Consider the following 24,723-nt stretch of genomic DNA (forward strand, 5'->3'; position numbering starts at 1 on the left):
CAGCAGGGTAGAGACAGCCTGGACAATTCCTATTGGCTTTGGAAAGCCAATAGAATTAGACTCTATTCAAGAGAGTCTCTTCTATTGGCTTTCAAAAGCCAATAGAATAAAAAGGAGTAGCACAGCTAAGGAAAAGGGGGAAAAAATGGCGGACTGCGTTGTTTGGCGACCCCCATGAAATGGTCGTTCGACCCCAAATGGGGTCCCGACCCACAGGTTGAGAACCACTGCTCTAGGGGGTTAGGCCAGCGGTTCTCAACCTATGGGTGGCGACCCCATTTGGGGTCGAACAACCATTTCACGGGGGTCACCGAACAACGCAGTCCGCCATTTTTTTCCCCTTTTCCTTAGCTGTGCTACTCCTTTTTATTCTATTGGCTTTTGAAAGCCAATAGAATAGACTCTCTTGAATAGAGTCTAATTCTATTGGCTTTCAAAAGCCAATAGGAATTGTCCAGGCTGTCTCTGCCCTGCTGAGCCCGCCAAAAGTCCCATTCTGCAAACAGTGCTGCAAGTTGTCTGCAGCGAAGGCGAGCTGTCTGGAAATTTCCACCCCTCCCTGCTGAGCAACTACTAAAAATGTAAGTAAAAGAGGGCCAGGGGTGGGAGGCCGGCGGGCGCAGGGAGGGTTGCTGGCGTGCGTGGGGCCCGGCAGGTCCCTTACCTCCCTTGGACTGGGCCAGCTGGTGGCCCAGCCAGTGGTCGGCCTGCTCCGTCTCTGCCGCTTGCCAGCTACGCCTCGGCCAGCGCAGGGGGCGGCACCATGCATGCGTGGTGCTCCTGGGCAGGGAAAGTCCTCGATTACAACTGGTTGGGTAGTCCTCGACTTACGAACAGTTGGGTAGTCCTCGACTTACAACCGGTTGGGGTCGCGGCATTAAAAAAAGGTTGAGAACCACTGGGTTAGGCAGATGTCTTTCCCAGACTAAAGAAAATGCCCAACTTTTTATGATACAGAATTTTTACAACCCATTTTCTTGTTACTTTAATCTGGAATTTTATTATATGTTTGTATTTATGTATTATGCATATGTCAGGTCAAAAGGTAGGCCAGATCATGAAGATGACTCCATAGGAAGACTGGAACTCTACTTCATTGAGATAGGCTACAGTAAGAGTGTCTTGCAAGTTAGCTTCTGTTTTTACCTATCCTTGGTTTGACTCAGGGAGGAAGCAGTTTGAGCCTTTTCCTAATATTATCTTTTTTCTGGGGCTTTAAGGAATGTCATTGTTTCTGTAACTGGCTTCTAAGTATTCCCTTCAAAGCCATCTCCATGGCTCTCTACTTCTATCCATCTTCTTCCATCTCACTCTCTTGGATTGCAATTCACTGCTGAAGGTTGAAGAGCATCACGTTATCAGAGGACCATTTTAATTTAATTGTTCAGGCTTGTTTCTGCTACTGCTAAATTTTATTAAAATGAAAATATGACTGAAGCTTTACTGACAGCCTTCAGAATGTAAATTTCAACAAGAATCATAACTATGCATGAAGAAGGGTTTACAACAGTTTCTACAAGAGTTGGGAAATCTTGTACAGCAGGAGAATATAACATAAGGCCTGCAAATATCTCTTTTATGGCTCACCTATAGTAATGTTTTCTAGATTTAGGGCATACCCCTATTATAGAACTACTTTCAGTTGGACTTAATAGTTATTTGATACTATGACAATACTATAATTTACATTTTTCTTTTCCATGCGTACATGTTTATATAAAGTTTCTACAAAATGATCTCACATAATTATAACATTAGCCATCTAGAGTATAATTCTTAAATATGAGCTGCAGATGCTGGTAATATTTGAAAACTGCTACTGTACCAGTCATACTTGATCCTCCATTGAATATGTTCTTTATACAGCCCTTCTTTGTGAAAGTACAAAGCACAATAGAAGTGCATCATCATGGTATTGCCAAAAAGTACAATCTGTCTCTCACAAAGTGTTGGGAATGGTTCTAAGAAGGTTTCCAAAAATTCCCTCTAAATTGCTATTTTTAATGTGAGATATATGGAAAATGATTAGAATCTTGTGAAATAACCATATGAAATGTGTTGAAACTAATTTTAATTAAATGTGAATTAAATCAAATTTAATCTCTTTCTTGGTCAATATCATTATTTGGGGTATGCCTCCCCCAATATCTTCAAATACAGGTTTGCATGAAGTTTGAAAAGTTTTACTCAAAGTAAAATTGCTAAAAAACCTTTAGTATGTAAAACTAATAGAAAATCAACAATTACCGTACAATACAATATGTGTCCAGCATGGCTGTGCATGTTTTTGGTATGCTGTAGAAATACTTATTTGAACCTCATATAAACAAAGCATCTTCCTATTTTAAAACCAATTAAGCTGAAAAAGGCAAAGCTATTTTATGAGTTATTTTAATAAGTTGTTTCCTTAAAGCAGCTGCATCTTTAAACAGATATATGCCAAAAACAATGTATGTTTAGTAAATATTAAAGAGATTATGTACTCTTTCAAGGTCCAAAGGCATTCTTCCAAATCATTACTGAAGTAATGCAAAATTAGCTTATTCCAACACACTCAGAAGATAAAAAGTTAGAGACTCTCCAAACCAAATGTTGTTTCTCAAAAAGCCTCCAGGCAGTTTTTCTAAGCTTTCCAGCTTCTGTCTGGCACAGCCAAGGTCTTCCAAAAAAATACATTGCTTATCTACCCAGGCCTGGACGTTATGTATATTCTGTCTCAATATTCCAACATTCAGCACAAACAGCCCTCTGTTCCTACATGATAAATCCCAGGCAGCCCCAGTGTGTACCACATATAAATTCAGGATAATGCAGACTACAAGGATGCCTCTCCCACCCATCTCTTGTTCTTTTCTGCCCTCCTCCAATTTTTACTTGGGATACTTCTCTTTCACTATTTCATATTTAAATTATTTGTGTTTTATAATCTCTGCTCCTAATTAAAAGACAAATTATGGACTTTGTGCTCTCTCTCTCTCTCTGTGTGGAGAGAGAGAGAGAAAGAGAGAGAGAATCTGAACCAATTTCAGTTGGTATTATTTAAAGTGCAGTTACATTTTGTCCTTCTCAGCAGTGAGACATTCCACATTTCATTTTCAATGGAACAGGGAGGAGGATTACAGCATCTTCACAATATTTGCTTTGTTTACAATTATGCAAGCTATATTTGGAGGCGAAGAGCTACCTATCTTCTATGGTTCCTCCTCCTTCGGAACAAAACCCCACAACTATAACAGATGGTACTGAATTTTTTGATCACAGTTCCCAACATTGTTCTTAATTTAGAAACAGCTGCTTGGGACATACTAGGGCTGGCACTCTACTTTGATCAGAGCAACTGGGGTATATGTATATGTGTGAGTTTTTCTGAAATCCTCTAAACTTCTACTAGACCTTCTGAAGGAAAATTCAGACTTCTATATTGTTTCTTTTTTCTCTTCGCAAGGTTAATAGCCTTATCCAAGGAGCATCCTTCTGATATCTGTGGAAGATTCAGTTTCCTCAGTATACAAATTCTTGCTTTTAAGAGCCCAAGGTCCTCTAAATATAATTAGTGCAGATGCTATAAAACAATATTTTTTAAAAAGGGCTTTGCTTCACAATATCAGCTAATGCCAAATGCAAATTATCTTCCTTTTCCTTTAGCAACATGTCTTTTTAATGGCATTCACCTATCACAGTACTGACTCCCCTTCCCCTCAAACACACAATAAATGCCTATTGGTGGGTGGTGTAGGACATTTACAATCACTGACTGGATGTATAACACTCTGAACTCAGCCACTGTAGTCAATTCAAAAAAATCATGACCAATCATCATACTCTAGTTCAGGGGTAGGCAACCTTGGCTCTTTTATGAGTTGTGGATTTCAACTCCCAGAATTCCTGAGCCAGCATGGCTCAGTTTGGAAACCTCTCCCTTTCCCCTCAGCATGGCTGGCTCAGGAATTCTGGGAGTTGAAGTCCACGAGTCATAAAAGAGCTAAGATTGCCTACCCCTGCTCTAGTTGAATCGAGTTGCTCAGTCAATTTTTTGATAATATCCTTTTTAGATAAAGTTGTTAACAAAATACAGATTCTAATATCAGCACTAAAATAGCTATGCTGGAGGAAATGAGCTGTGCTGACTCGCAGGATTTGGGAGGAATAATGTGCACAAACAGTCATAAATGAGAAATGAGGAGGAACAGTGGAGTCAAATCTCTGTTCTGCCACAAGTATTGCACCAGATGGGATTGTGATGTGCATAAATGTGTGTATATATAATTCTGGGCTAGCAATAATGCTGACGTTCTTTTAAAAATATCCTTTTTGTTAAAGATTTTGGTGAATTAAAATATCAAAGAATAAGACCAAGCTGCCTATCTCTTTATTTATCTCTTTAGGAGTTTTCTTACTTCTGCCATCCAAATCCCTCCATCAAAATAATTAAACAGATCTTAGTATAGGTGAGAGAAGAGAGAAAACAGTGAATAAATTCCGCAACCTGGTCCAGATGCAACTGAGCTATGTTTTGTCTGAGTGACAACTTCCTCAGAAATATAAAAGAGATAATGCCATATCAGACGAAGAGCTTTTCTTTAACCAGTTCAACTCTTGTGACATTCTGGAAATATCCATTAATTTTCTTCTGGCAATTCAGTAATGGCTTTCATTATTTCTTTGGGGTGTTTTTTTTAATGTCCCAATCTAATATACAGCCCTGGAAGTTTTCAGGGTATCTCTTATGAAGATGATCAAATCTAACCTTGCATATATTTTCAACGTGGGCCAAGCTTATCTAGGGGAGAGGTAGGTTAGATAAAAAAAGAGAATAAAATTGAATGAGTTTTTTTATTTTATTATTGCAATAAGCTAAGAAGGTAGGCTATGTGCAGAAAGAGTTAACTAGCCTACAATCACCCAGTATCAAGATTCATACAATATATTAATGTCTAAACTAAAACAAGTTTGGGCATTTGGTATTTGTGGGTCAGTTTGTTATGGAAATCCAGTCATTGTCCTAATAGGTTGTCTGAATCCAATTACTGTGTTTAGCAATACAGTATATTTTTATTATTATTGTTTAGGTTTGGGCATAATTTAATTATAGGAAACCTACAATTGTGTTTTCTATCAGGTTTACTGTGTTGTGTATGAATCCCTTGACCAATTTTCAGACTTCAATAAGAAGAGAGAAGCAGATCAGTTTATCTGCCACACATTCTAAGTACAACATATCTTTAAATAATTAATACATTCATCCAAGTCTTCCCTCTTTGTAGAAGTTACCAGCATAAATAATTGTTCTGGCATAGATTGAAATAAGATCTCCATCTACTGTTCAGTTTTAGGAACTACAGTAATAGTGAAGCCTTGCTTTGTGCCTTTCCCAACCTGATGGTTTCTGTTACATGCTTGGTTTAAACACTCTTAATGTCATAGCCAGCATGGCTACTGCTTAGGCTATCTGGAAATGATAGTTGTTATTCAACACATACAAATGTACAAAACTGTGCAAAGCTATTCCCTGTGTAGGCCACTTGCAGATTCCTAGTAGAAATAATTCATGAAATTGACATGTATTATCTTTTTATGTGAAATGTGGTAGAAAGGTTTTATCCTTTGAAAGACAAACCAAAAATATTTGAAATAAAAAAGTGGAGGTAACAACCTTCGGCTTTTTGCACCACCCTGGTAGACTAAGGAAGGGTATTCAAGTTTACTAAAGACTTGCGAAATGGCTACATGAAAAAATCCTTTGATGACTTACTTCATTTTGTTGCCTTGTGCCTACAGAGTTTTTTGATGATTATTCCGAAGGTCGGGAATGTGTCAACTGTGGTGCTATGTCCACCCCACTGTGGCGAAGAGATGGCACCGGCCACTATCTTTGTAATGCATGTGGACTCTACCACAAGATGAATGGCATTAACCGGCCACTGATCAAGCCCCAGAGGAGGCTGGTAAGGAATGTGATGCACACCTTCACAGGCTGTGAGAATCTCCTTTGTGATTCAGTCCCACCTGTCCACTATTAATATTGACCTGTAAAAAGCAAATTAGACAGAATTGCAACATTTATAAGGTTGTATATTATAACATAGTTTCGATATGGCTCTAAAGCTTATTCCTCCTTTTCCTCCGACACACAAGGAATTTGTCTCAAGTGCATAAGCTCTCAGTGTACATACAAACAACAAAATGATAAATCATAAATAATAAGATATAATAATAAATTATAAGATACCATAGGAGAAAGTAATAGGAAAGATGAGAAGGATAATAGCAATACAACCCCACTACATGAGTAAATACCCTTAGGTATAAGACAAATCTTAAGTGATTTAAATAGGCACCATTGATTTTTATTCCATCTTTTGCCCAGTTTAGTTTGTAAATTACTTCTTCAAGGCAGACTGAGAAAAGGATAGGTGATATCGTATCGCCTTGTTGTACACCTTGTTCTATGTTGATTTCCACTTAAAGATCATTAAGGCAAACTGTCACCATTATTTTTTCATATATTGATTGTAGTAAGTTTATGTAAGCAGTGTCTACACGGCTGGTTGGGCAATGCATTAATTATTGCTTGCTGGAATACTGAGTCAAACGCCTTTTTGTAGTCAGTGCTGTGGGAATTAAGTATTTAGCAAAGTATGGCATGGGGTAAAACTGTTTCTGTGTCTAGTTGTTTTGGCGTATTTTATAGCAAGTAATGATAATTAATTAAAAAAAAGATTGATAGATAAGACCACTAGTGAATTAATCAGTTATTCTTGCTTTGAACTCTTGTTCTCACACAGTCAGCCTCCCGTCGGATTGGACTCTCATGTGCAAACTGCCATACTTCTACAACCACATTGTGGCGCCGGAACGCCGAAGGAGAGCCAGTCTGCAATGCTTGTGGTTTATACATGAAGCTCCATGGGGTGAGAGGAGAAAACAAAGCATAACCTATCTATGGCAGCTTTCCCCAGTTTGAAAGTCACAGTGGATGGGAATTCTGAGAATACAAAAAACATCTGGAGGGCACCAGTTTGGGAAGACTGCTTTGTAAGAAATAGATCAAGCAGGTGGCATCAGGCTATTTCTCCCTGTGTATGGCTTCCTTTAATAAAGAGTGCAGAGAAACTGCCCCTTCTGGGCATTACTTTGAAGCCAAAGATGGGAGGGCAGAGGAGGAAAATGGTGAAAAAAATCCAATTGGGAGTTTATAGGTGTTGCACTCATAAATCTGGACGGTGTTTTTGAGGGAGGGCTGAATTTGGTCTTCAATAGAGATGTGCGCAAAGCAGTCCTTCTAGGACAGTGGTTCTCAACCTTTTTATACCGGTGACCCCGGTCATAAACACGCGGCGCGCATGTGCGGCAGTGCCCCTGTGCGGCGCACATGCACGGCGGTGCCCCATGCGCTGCCCCCTGCGCCACCCCATGCGCGGCGCACATGCACGGTGCCGCCCCCTGCGCCGGCTGAGGAAAAAAATGGCGGAAAAAATGACGGATCATGTTTTTGGCGACCCCCGTGAAATGGTCGTTCGACCCCAAATGGGGTCGCGACCCACAAGTTGAGAACCGCTGTTCTAGGACTTTTCATTCAGACAGAGTATTTTGATTTGGTTGTTGAAACAATTCAGAATACTTTGAAAGTTCTCATTTTCCAAAAGAACAAGAAGAATGTTAAGTTCTGCTATAGGAAACAGTGGAAACTGAAAACAGCTTTTGCCATCATCAATATCATCATCATCATCATCATCATCATTTTAGCCACTGTCTGTCCACAGCAAGATGAAGGCCTCTTCCACATATTTCCAACAAATATGGTCTCGAGCTTTCATTTGCCAATTGGGCCTGTTGTACTTGCTGATGTCGTTGAACCATCTTGTTTTAGATCTCTTTCATGGATGCTTTTTATCAAGTGGGATCCAATCTATGACGGCCTTGGTCCTCCTGCCATCAGTTTTTCTTGCTGTGTTATCAGCCCATTTCCATTTCAATTCTTTTACTCTCTTGATGATATTATATACTTTCGTTTGTTCTCTAATCCATGTGCGGGTCTTTCTATCTTGTCTTCTAATGCTGAGCATGTATCTTTCCATTGCTCTTTACGCCACACATAGTTTTTGTATCGATTGTGAGTTAGTGTCCATGTTTCACTGGCATATGTTACAGCAGGTACTGTATTTCCCCGAAAATAAGACCCACCTCTAAAATAAGTCCTAGCTTGATTTTTGAGGCTGGGCCTAATATAAGCCCTATCCCCAAAATAAGCCCTAGAATTGTGGTTGCCCGGGGGTGGGGGGCTGGATGTGGGCAGCTGGACATCGCTTGCATGGAACGTGAGTGAGCCTGGGTGGGGCTGAGGGGGAGGGACAGGAACTACCGAGTTTTGCATGGTACAAACAAGGTAGATCCCTGAATTAGACCCTTTCTAGTCAAGGAACAGTGTAAAAACTGAAACCACATTCACTGGTCACCTCAGAACAAATGGCTTTGGTGCAGTAACAGTATCTTCTACCTCGTTTTATACAATGCAAAATTCTGTAGTTTCTGTGCTCGGCCCCACCTTCCATCCTGGTCCTCCAGCAAGCCTGCTATCTGCCACCCCACCCGCAATGGCCCAGACTCCCCCCTGCACCTCTGCCTCCACCTGCAAAATAAGACACCGTGAAAATAAGCCCTAATCGGTCTTTTGGAGCAAAAATAAATATAAGACCCAGGCTTATTTTCGGGGAAACAAGGTAGCACACACTGATCGAAAACTTTTCGCTTCAGGCATAGGGGGAAGGTGTTCCTGAAAATTACACTTAGCTTGCTGAATGCCTGCCAACCACATTTAAGAAGCTGTTCAATTCCCTTTATTGTATCACTTTCCATTGAGATCCATTGGCCAAGGTATATGTAGTGGTCTAGTTATTCTCCAGATATATATTTTTTCTTTTTTTGGTGAATTTGTTAAACATAACCTGGTTCTTTTTCAGGTTTATTTTTAAGCCAAATGATTCTCCTACTTTGTGCAGTTCTTGTATGTGTCTTTATAGCTCTTCCAGGCCTTATAAGAAGAGAACAACATCATCTGCAAATCTTAAGTGATTTAAATAGGCACCATTTTATTTTTATTTCATCTTTTGCCCAGTCTAGTTTGTGAAATACTTTTTCAAGACAGGCTGAGAAAATGATATGTTATATTGTATCGCCTTGTTGTACACCTTGTTCTATGTTGATTTCCACTTAAAGATCATTAAGGCAAACTGTCACCATTGCTTTTTCATATATTGATTGAAATAAGTTTATGTAAAACAGTGTCTATGCCTTGTTTGAGCAATGCATTATTGCTTGCTCGAATACTGAGTCAAATGCCTTTTCATAGTCAATGAGGCATGCTGTAATCGTTGTGCCTTTCAATAACTTGCTGAACCTAAACCTGCTCTGCCTGCTCTTTTGTTGTGCATCATTTAATGTTCTGACTATTTTTTTTTTTTTTTTTTTTTTTGCTATTATCTTGGTGAAAACCTTTTGGATAACTGAAAGAAGACTTATTGGCAATAGTTCTTTAAATCATCTTGGGCCTCTTTCTTGCGTATATGAATCATTTCAGCATTTTCCCATGCATCAGGTATTTTTTTCTTCTCTGAGGTATTTTGATTATAGTTTTGCTAGTATCTTATGTAAACTGTGACTGCTAGCTTTCAGCATTTCAACCATAACACAGTCATTTCCTGAAGCTTTTCCATTTTTCATTGATTTTATGGCACTTGATACTTCCTCTACTAGGATATGTGGCATTTCCTCTTTCATGGGTGGTTACTTTTAAGTGATCTTGATCTTTGTATAGCTCTGAATAGAATTTTCCAATTATTTGTAACATTTCCTGTCTTGTTCTATGTACAGAACCATCTTCATGTTTTAATGCAAAAACCTTCTTTCTTGTATTTTTAACCTTGCATTTTGCTCTGTTAAGCCCCTTGTTTTCTTCAATTGCCTTTTTCACAAGCTTCACGTTAAACTGACATGTTTCTTCTTGGGTACATTATCTTATGGTCTTACAAAGTTCAACATACTCCAGTTTATTAGTGAAACTTTCTGTATTCTTCATTGTCCGTCATTTTTTTCATTAAATCAATAGTTTCATCAGAGATTTTTGACAGTACCAAGTGTTTTTCTGGTGGTGCTCTAGATGTAGCAGATTCAAGAATGTTTTTAACTATTTGTTCATTTTGGTCCGTAATGTTCATCTCTTCCAAATCTTGCAATAGAGCAAAGCAATTTTACAGATTAATCTCAAAATCGCTGTTCTCTTCAAACAGCTAATCACTCTTTATTTTTGTTTTTTGTGACATCTATATCATTTTCATATGCTCTTTTTCACAGTCACTTCCAATGTTAAAACAATTGGTGATAGTATAATTGCAAAATATGGTTTTATCACTTGATATGATGTAGACAATTTCACTCATGTACCCAGATGGACTCTTCCATGTTATTTTCTGCTAGCTTTTTTCTTTCTTTCTTTCTTTCTTTCTTTCTTTCTTTCTTTCTTTCTTTCTTTCTTTCTTTTTTTTACTGAAAATTTTTAAGGTTTTACAATAAAATACTCCACTCCTCCCGCCCCCCCATCACCCTCCCCCCTCCTTCCCAGAGCTGAATACAGGGTTAAAAAAAAAAGAAAGAAAAAAACAACAACAAAAAACATACAACTTAAATGAACATCAAACAATTATACATACATCCCAAAAACAAGATTTTAAATACTTTAACTCCAATACATAAAAACAAAAATTACCATTACCCTTAAACATAAGTTATTCAAAAGCTAAATAATACTTTCTAATCTCATATTTATTCTGTATAAAATTCACCCATCTTTTTCACAACAAAATATATCTCTCTTGCGATTGGTCTTTCAGATAAGCTGAAATTTTTGCCATTTCAGATAAATAAGAAACTTTAAGAAACCATTCTTCTAAAGTAGGCAAAAAGTCCTTCTTCCAATATTGCCCAATCAGCAACCTTGCCGCTGTAATTAAATTCAACATTAAAATAATCTCTTTGCCATCACAATCAACAATAATACCTAACAGAAACAATTGTGGTGTAAATTTTATCCTTCTATTAAAAATCTTTTGAATGTTCCACCAAATCTTGATCCAAAAAGCCTTTATATTTCTACATGACCACCAAATATAATAATACGTTGCATCCAAACAGCCACATCTCCAACATTTGGGCTGCACATTTGGATATATACAAGACATCTTTTGTGGATCAAGGTGCCACCTATAAAACATTTTGTAAAAAATTTCTCGTAAATTTTGAGCTTGAGTAAATTTGACATTCCTCACCCAAATCATCTCCCATGTATCTAATAAAATCGGCTCATCAAAATTTTGAGCCCATTTAACCATACAATCTTTAACTAATTCTGTTTCTGAATCCAATTCCACTTAAACACTATAAACTCTTTTTATATGAGTTCGACTTTGATCTTTAATTTGTTTCATCAAATTCACGTCTTCCCTAATAAAACCCACTTTTTGATCTATTCTCCACCTTTCTAATAATTGCCTATACTGGAACCAAGAATAATTAATATTTTCTTGCACTAATTCCTCCATAGATTTTAATTGCCAATTATTCCCTTCCCAATTAAGTAATTGTTTATAAGAAATGCTATTCATTTTCACTCCTTTCCTTATCCCTTCTATTGCGTGCCCTGGAATTCCCCACAACGGTATTCTAGAGTCTGATCTATAATATTTCTTCCAGACACGCAATAAAGCAATTCTTAAGATATGGGACTTGAAAACTCTATCCACCTTTTTATTATAAATTAAATACGCATGCCATCCAAATAATAGATCCCATCCCTCCAAAAAAAGTATATTTAAATTTGTTAAATTGATCCAATCACTAATCAATGTTAAAACCACCGCATCATAATACAATTTCAAATTCGGCACCTCTCGAACATCTTGTATAATTTTAAGCTTTACTCTTGGTTTTTTCCCCACCCAAATGAATTTATTGATACCCTTCTGCCATTCTTCTAAATTTGCCTCTTTCTTTAAAATAGGTATCATTTGAAACAAAAAAAGAAATTTTGGCAGAACGTTCATTTTAACTGCAGCAATTCTCCCTAACAAAGATAATTGCAATTTTTTCCAATCATTCAAATCCTTCTGTATTTTAAACCATAACATTTCATAATTATTTTTATACAATTTTACATTAGAATCAGTTATATAAACCCCCAAATATTTGACCTTTTTTACAATTTCAAAGCCCGTCAATTTAACCAACATCTCCTTATCCAAATTAGTCATATTTTTAGATAGTATTTTAGTTTTGTTATTATTATTAAATAATAATAACAATATTGTTATTATATTATTAAAACCGGAAACTTCTCCAAATTGGTTTATCAACTGTAACAACTCCAATACAGAATAAGTTGGTTGAGACAAGGTAATAACCAAATCATCTGCAAAGGCTCTTAATTTATAATCATTCTTATCAATCATTATTCCCTTTATTTTAGATGATTCACGAATTTTAATCAACAGAATTTCCAATGTTAAAACAAACAACAAAAGAGACAATGGACAACCCTGTCTTGTACCCTTTCCAATTTGAAAAACCTCAGATAAACCTCCATTAATTATAAGTTGTGCCGATTGTTTTTGATAAATGCCTCACAGAGCTTGCAAAATTTTATCTCCAAAATCCATCTCTTCAACCAACCTTAACATAAATTGCCAATTTAACTGATCAAAGGCTTTCTCAGCATCTAAAAAAATCAATCCTGCAGAAATCTGATTGTTTTTATCCAAATATTCTATTAAATTAATAATTTGTCTAACATTATTCTTCATATATCTCCCAGTTATAAAACCTGTTTGATCAGTGTGTATCACTTGATTCAATACTATCATAAGTCTATTAGCTAGAATTTTTGAAAAAATTTTATAATCTACATTCAGAAGAGATATAGATCTATAATTTTTAGGTAAAGTAAGATCTTGATCCTCTTTTGGAATCAGAGATATAAAAGCCCTTCCCCAAGATGGGAGAGTCTCTAAGCCCAATAATATATTATTAAAAAGTTCCCTTAAGGGCTCTATCATCTCCTCACTTAAAGTCTTATAATAAATTGATGTCAATCCATCGGTGCCAGGTGCTTTACCAGCTTTTAATTGTTTAATTGCCATAATACTTTCCTGTGAAGTAATCAATCCATTGATCTCATCTCTTTGATCATTTGATAACTTAGGAAAATGAGCATCTTGTAAATATTTATCTATATCTGAACTCTGTACCTTTTTACCCATATATAATTTTGTATAAAAATCTAAAAAAGATTTTCTAATCAATTCTTTCTGAAAAACCACTTTACCATTATAATTTATTTTATCTATAATTCTCAACCTCTGTTTCTTCCTTAATTGATAAGCCAACCACCTACCTGGCTTATTTGCATTACAAAATGTATTATGTTTCATATAAAGTAAATTAGTTGCAGCCTGATCAGCCATTAACATATTAAACTGTGTTTTAAGCAAATTTATAGAAGCCTTTACATTCTTATCCGAAGGATTCAAAATTAATGCTTTTTCTTTTCTTTTAATCTCATCTTCCAATTCTTTACATTTTTGCATCTGTTTTTGCCTATAAGCCTTATTCATTTGAATCAGAACCCCACGCATATAAGCCTTACTAGCATCCCAAACCAATGCCATTGAGGTTCCCTTATGCATATTTAATATAAAATATTCCTTTAAATACTCTCTAAGTTTCTGAACATTCGCCTCTTGTCTAAATAAATTTTCATTCAACCTCCAAGATCTTCTCTCCTCTTTCTCAGCAACCAATTCCATCCATACAGGACTATGATCTGTCAATGTCCTTGGAAAAATCTTTACATTTTTTACCCTGAAATATAAATCCGTTGTAGTAAAAAAAAAATCAATTCTTGAAAACAATTGGTGTCTGTCAGAAAAGAAAGTGAAGTCTCTCTCTTCCATATTACGTTCCCGCCAAATATCTCTCAATTCCAAATCATCTTTCAAATCAAAAAAAGCCTTAGGTAGTTTAGCTTGCTTGAAAGAAGTAGAAAGTCCTTTCTTATCTCTATGTGTATCCAAAACTCCATTCCAATCCCCCATCAAAATAACAGATCTATAATCCAATGAAATCAATTTTTGATGTAAAAATCTATAAAACTGTTCTTGTTGTTGGTTAGGAGCATACAAACCCACTATAAGCAGTTTCTTGCCATACATTCCCACTTCAATCATAACATATCTCCCTTGAGGATCAGAATCTATCAATACAGCTGACAAATTTTTCTTAACATAAATGACAACACCCCCTTTTTTCCTAGGGGCAGAAGATACAAAATGAGAACCCAATCGAGCATTAATCAAATATTTTTGATCCTTTAAAATAATATGGGTTTCCTGCAAACAAACAATATCATTATTATGTTGCTTCAAATAATGAAATATTTTCTTCCTTTTCTGGAGAATTGAGGCCATTAACATTCCAGGTCAGGAGCTTTGCCATCTCCTCCATCTATTGGCCTGGAGAAGACTGCTTGAAGATCTACCATCGAAGATTGGACCAATGAAGATCTCTTAGGTCTTGCTCCTCCCACAGGCTCAGAAGCAGATTCTTGTGTAACTTTGATTTCCTTCTTCTGCTGCTCCTTTTCTTTTCGTCTATGAGCTGCTCAGGTCATTCTCTGTTCTTTCATCTCAACAGACTGCTGTAACAACTCAGCCTGTAATTTTCCAGCTTTCATTGATACAGCATCTTCAGCCAACTGCTCTCCCTCCTTCACTTCCAGAGCTTTGAACATTAAAGGTGGTGATGAACGCGCTCCCAGGACCAAAATATAAAAGTCTCTTACCTTAGAAACAGTATTAAGTCTATAACGTGTCCCCGCGTGACTCACCACAATTCCAATTGGGATATCCCATCTGAATGGCATCTGTCGCTTTTTAAGTTCATCTGATAAAAAAGCAAAGTCCTTTCTTCTTCTTAAAATTTTGGATGGAATCTCCTTTAAAATTATAACATCCTGAGCAGCAATCTGGAATCTCTTGTTGTAAAATGCTTGTATAATTTCATTACGTAAAGATCTTTTTCCAAAATAAATCACCACATCTCTTGGCAAATTTCTCTGCTTTGCGATCCACGAATTGACTCTAAACATTTTTTCTATTTCTCTAAATATTTCCTCTGGATCCCTCTCCAAAATCACAGCAATATCATTTGCCACCATCTCTCTCAGGTTTTCTTGCATGTTTTCCCTCAAGCTCCTGATTCTTAAAGTGAACTCCATCTCTCTGTACTGAGACATAATAATTTCATCCTGTGAAGTTTCCACCATTTTTTCAACACTTTCAACCCTATCTTCCAATAAGTCCACTTTATCTGCAACATCCTCAATACGAGAATCCAACTTTTCAACAACAGAAGCAAGTCCTTTCAAAGCCAGTACTATGTCCTCCCTCAAGATTTTGTTTCTCTCTTCTAAAAGCTCCTTCATTTCTTCTCTAATTTGACATACAACGTTTCCCATAACATCTTGAATATCTTTTACCGTGAGTGGTGGTACAGATGGGGAGGGTGGTGGTGATCTAGGTTTAGGTTGTTGAGCTGGTAATATTGCCGGAGAAGAAACCACCTTAGGCACAGCAGAGATCGCTTGACGCTTCAAAGCCATTTTAAAAAAAAATTTTCTCCTTCTTAAAAAAAATCCGAAAGACCAAAAAAAGAAACAAAAAGAAAAAAGAAAAAACCCCTTTTCTATCCGTAAGAAGAAGAAAAATTCCTCCTCTTACAAACACCCAAAGTCCCAAAAGTTTCTGAAAAAATAAAGTAACAAAAGTCCTTTTACTTTCCTTGTGCGCACTTAAAAAAAAAAAGAGAGAAACCTCTCATCGCCATTTTACTTTCCCTCACTATAAGAAAAAAAAAAGAGTATAATTCTGTGGAGTTAAAGTCCAAATAAAACATAAAAATACAATCCACTGATCAGCTCTGTCCGCTTCAAAATCAACTCACCAGTTTACTTTAATTGCGGATGTGGGAGCGGCGTCTTGCTTTGTCCCAAAACAACAAGGGACAAAGGCATCCGAGAAGCGGAGAAAACCCTGGACTCCGTGGGAGCTCGCCCTTCACCCCAAAAAAATCACTTTGGGGTTTCAGAGGCTCTACCACTATCCAGGGTAAAAAAACTCACCTCTTTCCTTTTGCCCGGGAAATAAGTTTCAAACCACGGAACAGCTGATGTCTGCTGTCCTCGGCGGTTTTAACGCTGTCTCAGATGGACGGCTACAAAGTAGCTGCCATCGGCAACGCAGCGCCACCAGAAGCCCTGCTAGCTTTTTTCTTGTAAAAGGAGTTCATGATGTAAAGTTCCTATCTTTCAGCAAAATCTACTGAACTGTCACCTCTATTATCTTGTTCACCACTTCCATATGGATCAGTTGCTTTTTCTCCAGATATTGTTTTTCCTATTCTTGCATTAAAGTCACCCATTAGTATTTTGCATTGGCATTTTTCTTTGTCTTGAAGGTGGGTCACATCGTCATAAAATTCTTCGACCTCATCATCACTATAGCTTATTGTTGGCGCATAAGCTTGGATGATTGAAAGCTTGTATTGTTTGTTCAACTGAATGATGCATTGGGCTACTCTGTCTGATATACTTTCAAATTTTACCACCACTACTACTACAGTCTTTTAGCTTTTGGTTGATGAGAAAAACCACATCATCCATTTTCTGTACCTCTAGTGTAGAATAAATGCCCAGTCCTATCAAATTCAACTAAATTTTCACCTTTTTATCTTGTTTCATATAATCTAATAATACCTCAATGCATATTGTTGAGTTCAATCAGCAGTTCTTCTAGTCAAGCGTCCATTTTTATTGTTCAGATGTTGACTGTTCCTATCTCCAAAGTCCAAAGATAACCTGAGTTAACCGATATTTTTTTAGCACCCTCTGCCTTTGGGCAGGTCTTCTCGCTGTCATGGGCAATTGCCCTAGGACCTCCGGGGAATGAGGGCCATTTTTGAGGTTGTATTTGAATGTGGAAGGAATGGAACATAATCTGCCATGCTGGTCCAATATGGGCTGGCAGATGTGAAATCAACTTTTGCATGCTGCAAAAATAGATGAAGAAGTAGATTATGCTAACCATTATTTTCCAACCTGCAAAACAATTCCAAAAGAAATACTTCTTAAAAAAAATGTTTTAAATTTGTATTTGAATCAGTAAAGGTGGACTATAAGTTTTTGGCAGCCCATGAACAACAATAACCAAAAATATACTTCTATTTTTAGCCTGAAAGAGATTTCTTTATAATACACATGAGTACATTGCATACCTCACATTATGAATCTGACTTGCCTGTTACAAGGTAATAAAAATACAGTTTGCCAATTTGGTGTATTTTTGCAAACTGTCTTTAAGAAAATCTTTTGGACAGCACACAAGCTTTTTGCATTTGTTGTGTCAACATGTGGAAGCACAACACAAATCACAGTTAAGAAAACAATGAGCTACTCCCAGGATTTTGTACATTCAAAAACTGCAGGTTTTTCTAGGGGATTAATGTTGATCTCTATACATCTTCATAGGTTCCAAGACCTTTAGCTATGAGAAAAGAAGGGATCCAAACCAGGAAGCGTAAACCAAAGAACTTGAGCAAATCCAAGACATCAGCAGGCGAGTACAATTAGAAAAAACTTTCTTAGCTAATATGATCCATTTGTAATTTCAACTTAAGCATAACGTCTGCCAAAGTTGGAAAAAGTATTATTATATACCATAGTCAAATATGAGCATTCTGTGGTCCTTCAAATAAAACACATCACTATTCATTCTTTCATTCATTCCCCTTGGGTACCACCAATTCAAAATAGACTTTGTGACAATTTAAGAGAACAATCAACAAAACATCTATGTATAATCAAATACATATAAGTAATCCAAAGTGAAATAAAGTTGATGAGAACCAAGTATTTAATCAAGTGTTCTTTGGAATAATTCTACCTTGAATGAACCTTAGAAAGAATCTAGCCTGAATTCTAAGGTGAATTCTCCAAGAGTGCATTGCATAGGCCAATTCAGAGAGGAGAAGGGGATCCTGCAAGTACCTGGGCATCAACTCATGTAATTACCTAGGAGTTTAATGTCAATACATTCTGGCATGCTACAGCAAGGTTCTTGTGTTTTTCTCTGAAAAACCTTCCTGATGAAGATCCATTTGGCCTTTTTTTTATTTAACGTTCACTCTTATTATAGCAGCAACAGTAGCCAATACTTTAATTTTTGGCTAAAGTCTCAGGACAGATATAGTTCAACAATTTATCTCTCTCTCTTTTTCACCTCCCACCCTAGGATCAGCCACCAATGAAAGCCTTCCCACTGCCATTAGTTCAGCCACCTGCACCAGCACAACTACCACTACTACTGCTGAAGAAATGCGCCCCATCAAGACAGAACCAGGGATCTCATCTCATTATGGACACCCAAGCCCTATTCCTCAGGTGAAGCTTTTTATTATGCAAAAGAATAGTCACATTTTCTCGTTGCTTGTTGAGTCTATATTTGTATTCTGCCTTTCTATCAAGGAGTTGAAAGTCAGACACACATGGCTTTCTCCTTATTTTAATTTCTTAACAATCCTGTACTGAATTTAACAGAACAGAATTGAGTTAAAGCTTCAGCATTCCATGGCACGCTTGTTAATAAAACTCCTGCACCCACCTGCATACTATAAGCTTGTAAAGCAAAGGTTGCATAATTAGAGTCCTTTAACATTAAAGTAACTTTTCATATTCTGGATCTTTGCAGATATAAGACATTTCTCTCTAATGGAGAATACTGTGACTATATGATTTATATACATCCTCATGATATCCAGGAGTAATGGGCATTGGCCATTTCAAAAGCCCTCTTGTGCCTTCTTGGGGTTAAACTTGGGGCAAGAAACTCTTCAGTTGTTTTATTAATTGATTTATATTCCATCTTTTATCCAGAAGCAAAAGATAGCATATATAGCACATCTTACCTTAATTCTATCCACATCAACACCCTTCTAAGATTGAGTGGCAGATCCAAAGTGAGTTTCCAGGTTAAGGGTGGACTTGAACTTGAACCTGGGCAATTCTAATAAGCTTGGGTGACATGATAGCAATGTTCCAATATCTATGGAGCTGCCACAATAGATCAGCCTATGCTCCAAAGAACCTGAAGGCAGAACAACAAGAACTAAGGAGAAATTTCCAGACAATTAGAACAATTAATCAGTGAAACGATTTGCCTCCAGAGGTAATGGGTGCTCCAACCCTGGAGTCTTTTGAGGAGAGATTGGACAACCATTTGTCTGAAATAGTATAGGGTTTTCTGCTTGAGCAGGTTATTAGCTAGAAAACCTCCAACATCCCTCCCAACTCTGTTATTCTGTTATTCTGCTTCTAACACTTAAGGGAATTCAGGTAACCACCATGGCAGCCTTCTCCATTCTGAACTGACTGTCTTCCATATGTGGCAGATCATAATTCCTACGGTATTATCCGTATCCATAGGTTGCTGGGCTGGCAGGGGGAGTGTTGTCCCATTGTATCATGTTTGGTAAGCTGAGTGGAGTAGAAAGAAAGATTCTAAAACAGCTATCCTCAATTGAATGGCAGTGTGGCTGGGAATTCTGAAAGTTTACTGAATTTTAAATTTATTTAAACTATTTGTATGCTGCTGATGGCTCAAGACTGTTACAGAAATACAGCTGCAACAATAGAAATATAATTAAGATAAATCTAAAAGTATCATTACTTTAGATTTAGTTAGATAATGTTTAGACAATTATCACATTTTACAATAGGTAAAAGAAGTGGGACAGTTGAAACTGTTAAAAGACCTCAATAAACAAGTACATTTTTAGCCTCTTAAATTGTAAGGCTTCAGTTCCAGTGGCAACTTTTTTTAGCAGGGTGGAGGCTGCTACAAAGAAGGCAGAATTAACCATAGATCACAAACACACCTGCAATGAAATTGCAAAATATACCCTTTTGATAATTTAATAATTTAGGGCAAACTGTATAAGTGTATGTAATAGTTTGGTCCTAAGGCTTATATTGTGACCATTTTGAAGGGAAATGGAAGAAACAGAGCCACATAAAAAAATCAAATTAACAAACAAACAAAATAGGGGGGGGGGGAAACCTTATTTATAACTTTAAAAACCAAAATCCAGTCACCTCAGTATCTCATTAAACCCAGACTTCTTATCCACCCAGTCCACCTGTACAAAAGTGAGTGGTACCCATCACTCTAAAAAGCTTTTACTTTAGTCCAGTGGTCCCCAACCTTTCCGGCTTGGTGGACCAGCAAGGGAGAGTGAGAGGGGATGGTTCTGTGCAAGCAGCAGGTGCACACATGAGCGTGCACAATTCAATTTGCACAAGTAGCAGGCATCTCTGCCTGCCACTTGCTCAGATGGAGCTTTGCACAGAAGTGCTCGCCACTCACTGCACGCACATTCTCGCCTGCAGCTTGTGTGGCCTGGCTCTGAACTGGCTGTGGGCCGGGGTTGGGGACCCTTACTCTAGTCCAGGGGTAGGCAACCCAAAACACTCAAAGAGCCACTTGGACCCGTTTCCCACCAAAAACAAAACACTGGGAGCCGCAAAACCCTTTTGATATCTAAAATGAAGATAACACTGCATATATATCTTTTTTTACCTTTATTATAGGTGTGTGTATGTGTATGTGTGTGTGTGTGTGTATGTGTATATGTGTGTGTGTGTGTACACACACACACACACACACACATATACACATTAAAAATAAAAGTAAAAATATGACTCTTGGGAATATCCATACTATTAAAACAATGATCACCAAGAGAATGCTTTAAGAGAATAAAATTACATACACACAAAGGTAAAAAAAGGATATATGCAGTGTTATCTTCATTTTAGATGTCAAAAGGGTCTCTCTCTCTCCCTCCCTCTCTATCTGCCCTTGATCTGCCACTCCTCTTCCCCCACTCTCTCTCTCTCTCTCTCTCTCTCTTCTCCCCCCCCCCTATCTGCTGCTCACCTGGCAAGCTTCAAGCTGTTGTCCAACAACCTCCAGGGTAGGCAACCTGTCTCTTTTATGACTCATGGACTTCAACTCCCAGAATTCCTGAGTCAGCCTAGCTGGGCTAGCTAGCTCTCTCCTGCCCTTCCTGCTTCCTGCTTCCTTCAGAGACGCAGCAAAGGGAGGAGCTCCGCCCAGAAAGCTTTTCAGCTCCTCGGAGAACACTGTGAGTGCACTCTCTTTTACACACACACACACACACACACACACACACACACACACAGAGAGAGAGAGAGAGAGAGAGAGAAGCAGGGAAGTGCAATTGCCTCTCTCTGCAAAGGCAGAGGAGGCTGGGAGCCACAGGGGAAGGCTCAAAGAGCCGCATGCGGCTCCGGAGCCGCAGGTTGCCCACCTGTGCTCTAGTCCATTCATCCAACAATCTGGAGAATGGATTAAAGAGCCACTCTTCCAGTTATTCTATGCTATTAGCCTGGAACTGCCCAGGTATCCCTGCTATGAAGTTTGGTTTGCTGCCTACTCCATATTTCAGCTATATATCTTACCCAAAATTTCAGAGATTTCAAAACAAAATAATACAAATTTCTGGTGTGTTGTTTTTTTAATTCAGTTCTCCAATGTAGTAAAATTGTAGCCACAATATATCCTGAAAGATACCAGTTTTTGTTTATTTATTTATCAAATGTACTTGCCACCCATCTCATGGTTCAGTTTTTAAGAGTCTGCTACAGGCAAATGATAAAATAGCATTTTTCCCCCTTTCCCTTCCCCATTATTTATGTGTTTTTTCCTCTTTTCCTTCTGCCCACTAGACATTCTCTGTTGCGGCAATGTCTGGCCATGGACCTGTTCTTCACTCCACTATGTCTACTCTCAAGCTTTCCCCACAGGCTTACCAAGGAACCATCAACCAGTCTCCCCAGCCTAGTTCCAAGCAAGATTCCTGGAACAGCCTAGTCTTAGGGGAAACACATGGAGACATCATCACAGCTTAACAATCTTCTGCCTCTTCACCCCCTTCTAAGGGAGTTACCAAGCTTGGGACTCAAAGGCGATGGGCAACTGTCAAGCAATACTATTTGTTCTTTTTTTTTTTTCTTGTTTCTTTCTCCCATCTTTTGTTTTGTCTAGTTCTGGTCTTAGAAGAACCATTTCAAATTGCTTTGGCCTGTTCAATCAAAACTGCCAAGTTCTATTTTTAATAAATCCTCCAGAAAACTTGGACATCAACATTACATGTTTATACATAACTGATATACAGAAATGTAATATCAAGTAGTATATTTGTAAATGTGTGTGTGTATATGTGAAGGGTATGTATGAGCTTGAATGGAAATTTGTAACTGCAGCTTTCCACATGTTGTCTTCAGACATCTTTTGAAAAATGAAGGAATGTATAAGCCAGCCCATAAAAATAGAATGGAGGTTAAAAAAAGATAAAAAAAAAATAAAACAAAAACCAATATATAAGCCAGCAATATCCCTAAATTTTGCATTATGGGGATCAGTGGCTGGTGGCCTTTATGAAAGATCTGATTTCCTGACCTGGGATGTGATAGCTACCCATTTCATTGCTAATTCAAAGTCAGAAGAGAAGAACCAGCAGCATATGCAGAGAAGAATGGAAAATAGGCTAATTGCTGGCAAAAACTTGGATTTTGGTTCTCTATTTTCCATTTTGATTATAAAAAATATTCTTCCCAAAGACACTACTGACCAAAGTTTATTATTGATAGTAAGAAACTCAAATGAATATTCAAGGACAGTGACCCACAAGAATCTAGAAGAAAATGGAGGTGCTGCAAATTCTGCAATCACTGGTGAACTGAAGACTCCAGAGTTTTTTTAAAGTATAGAACAGAAGCAACAGGTTTTGTCTTCAAACATAGCTGCAGTCCAGTACGGCTGGTGGACTTTTGCAGGAATTTTGTGGATCCAGCAATTTTATGACTGCCAGTAGCACATTAGTGTTAATTTAATTACTTTTCTGTCAACTTGATTAACCCCCTTTCTTTGCTATTAATAAATCTATTTTTCCTTTCAAAGCAACCAACTCAGTGTTTTACCTATGTGTTTTCCAGTTGAAAGAAGGATTCTCTATGATTTATATACAATCTTAAGCACAGCTGGAATGAGTGACTATAGATTAGCAGGCACCCTTTTCAGAATATGGCAGGGGTAATGGGTAAGCAAATAATTTGAATTGAAGGTCTCCTTTCTGTCTAATATTAAGCATGGTGCCAGTACTAAATATCACTTAAAAGAGTTTATACTTATGATCAGGGTGAACATGACCCGGTGGTAGGATTGACACTTCTTTTCACTCAATCTCATTCATTTAATAGTCATTTTTATTTTTAATAGCTGTTTTGAATCTAGATGCTAATTCTCATTTTCACAATGCCTGGAAAAAATGATAGCACTATTCATATACAAGTGATGTGGTAGCTTAGAGGTGGTGTTCTCGTCTCACAATCAGGAGGTTGTGAGTTCGATCCTAGGTAGTGGCAGATATTTCTCTCTTTGAGAGCAAAGAGAAATCTTATGCTGCAAACTGGTAGGTGTCAGAAAGGATATCCAGCCAGTAAATGCTCAGCTCCATTCAGTCATCCCAATTCCACCCTGATGCAAAGGATTATAGGTCATTAAAAAAAGAGTACTGTAGTAATTCATGTGTTTTCACATTTGGATTGTCTTTATTAAATATTGGTGTTGAAAGACATTATCCTGTAATGAAATAATCAAACCACTGCAAAATATTGAATTCTGAAGCTCCTGTTCTGTTTAACAGAAACAAAGCTTTGTCTGTAATCATCAGTAAAATTGTAATGTTCACCCTCAGAACGTTTGTGATAGTTGTGAAGTATTTAGAACAGGGGTTCTCAACCTTGGCAACTTTAAGACTTGTGGACTTCAACTCTGGCTGAGGAATTCTGGGAGTTGAAGTCCACAAGTCTTAAAGTTGCCAAGGTTGAGAACCCCTGATTTAGAATGAGCAGCAATCAATGAATTTGGATAAAGTATGACACTTAGATCATAAATTACATGTAGAAGGTCCCTGATTTTATTCCAAGCATCTCAAATTTAAAAGCGAAGGGGATGATGGAAAAATTATGGATGGGGAATTTTGCTAAAACTTTCCTTGAATCTCTTTGGAAATTCTCACTCATCCAAGTTATGGTTGTCCCAAAGATGCTTTTTCAAAAGGCAACTGGACTTTGTTTTTCCTTGAAGACGTTTCACTTCTCATTCAAAGAAGCTTCTTCAGTTCTGAGGTTTTCTTAAAAATCTCTTTGCTACTATCTGGTGGATGTGTATATCTTCATGCCTAAATATGGGAGCCCTGGCTTGACTCAGATTTTGGGTATTCATTTTGATTATTTTCAGATTGCATTGCTTGTATACCAAAACTTGTTTAGAATGTCGCACATACCTCTTATAAATCTGAACATAAACTAAACATAGAATCCTAATTCATTCAGGGACTGAGAGTCCAACATGCAGGAAATGTAGACATTTCAGTCACGTGAGTCCCATCTGAAGTATTACCTTCCTGATTCAGGTTGATATCTCTGAAAATTAGAATCAGCTTAGCTTGCCTATCCTTGATTTTTATCTGGTGAAAGAA

At 37.5% G+C, this 24,723-nt stretch overlaps 1 protein-coding gene across 3 annotated transcripts in view; it reads left to right on the forward strand.

Annotated features, from left to right (window-relative positions):
• GATA4 (GATA binding protein 4) overlaps nt 1–23,148 on the forward strand; it is a 62,633-nt gene extending 39,485 nt beyond the window's left edge. For all 3 annotated transcript variants that reach the window (XM_039366053.1, XM_039366061.1, XM_039366043.1), the window contains exons 3-7: nt 5,779–5,945; nt 6,786–6,911; nt 17,630–17,717; nt 18,393–18,541; nt 21,908–23,148. In XM_039366053.1, the coding sequence (XP_039221987.1) occupies nt 5,779–5,945; nt 6,786–6,911; nt 17,630–17,717; nt 18,393–18,541; nt 21,908–22,090 (713 nt within the window). In that variant the 3' untranslated portion in view covers nt 22,091–23,148. The remainder of the gene's footprint in view (nt 1–5,778; nt 5,946–6,785; nt 6,912–17,629; nt 17,718–18,392; nt 18,542–21,907) is intronic.
• Nucleotides 23,149–24,723: the final 1,575 nt, after the last annotated feature.

The sequence above is a fragment of the Crotalus tigris genome, unplaced genomic scaffold, assembly GCF_016545835.1.
Source record: "Crotalus tigris isolate CLP2741 ecotype Arizona unplaced genomic scaffold, ASM1654583v1 scf7180000017598.18339901613:2243638, whole genome shotgun sequence".
NCBI lineage: Eukaryota > Metazoa > Chordata > Lepidosauria > Squamata > Viperidae > Crotalus > Crotalus tigris.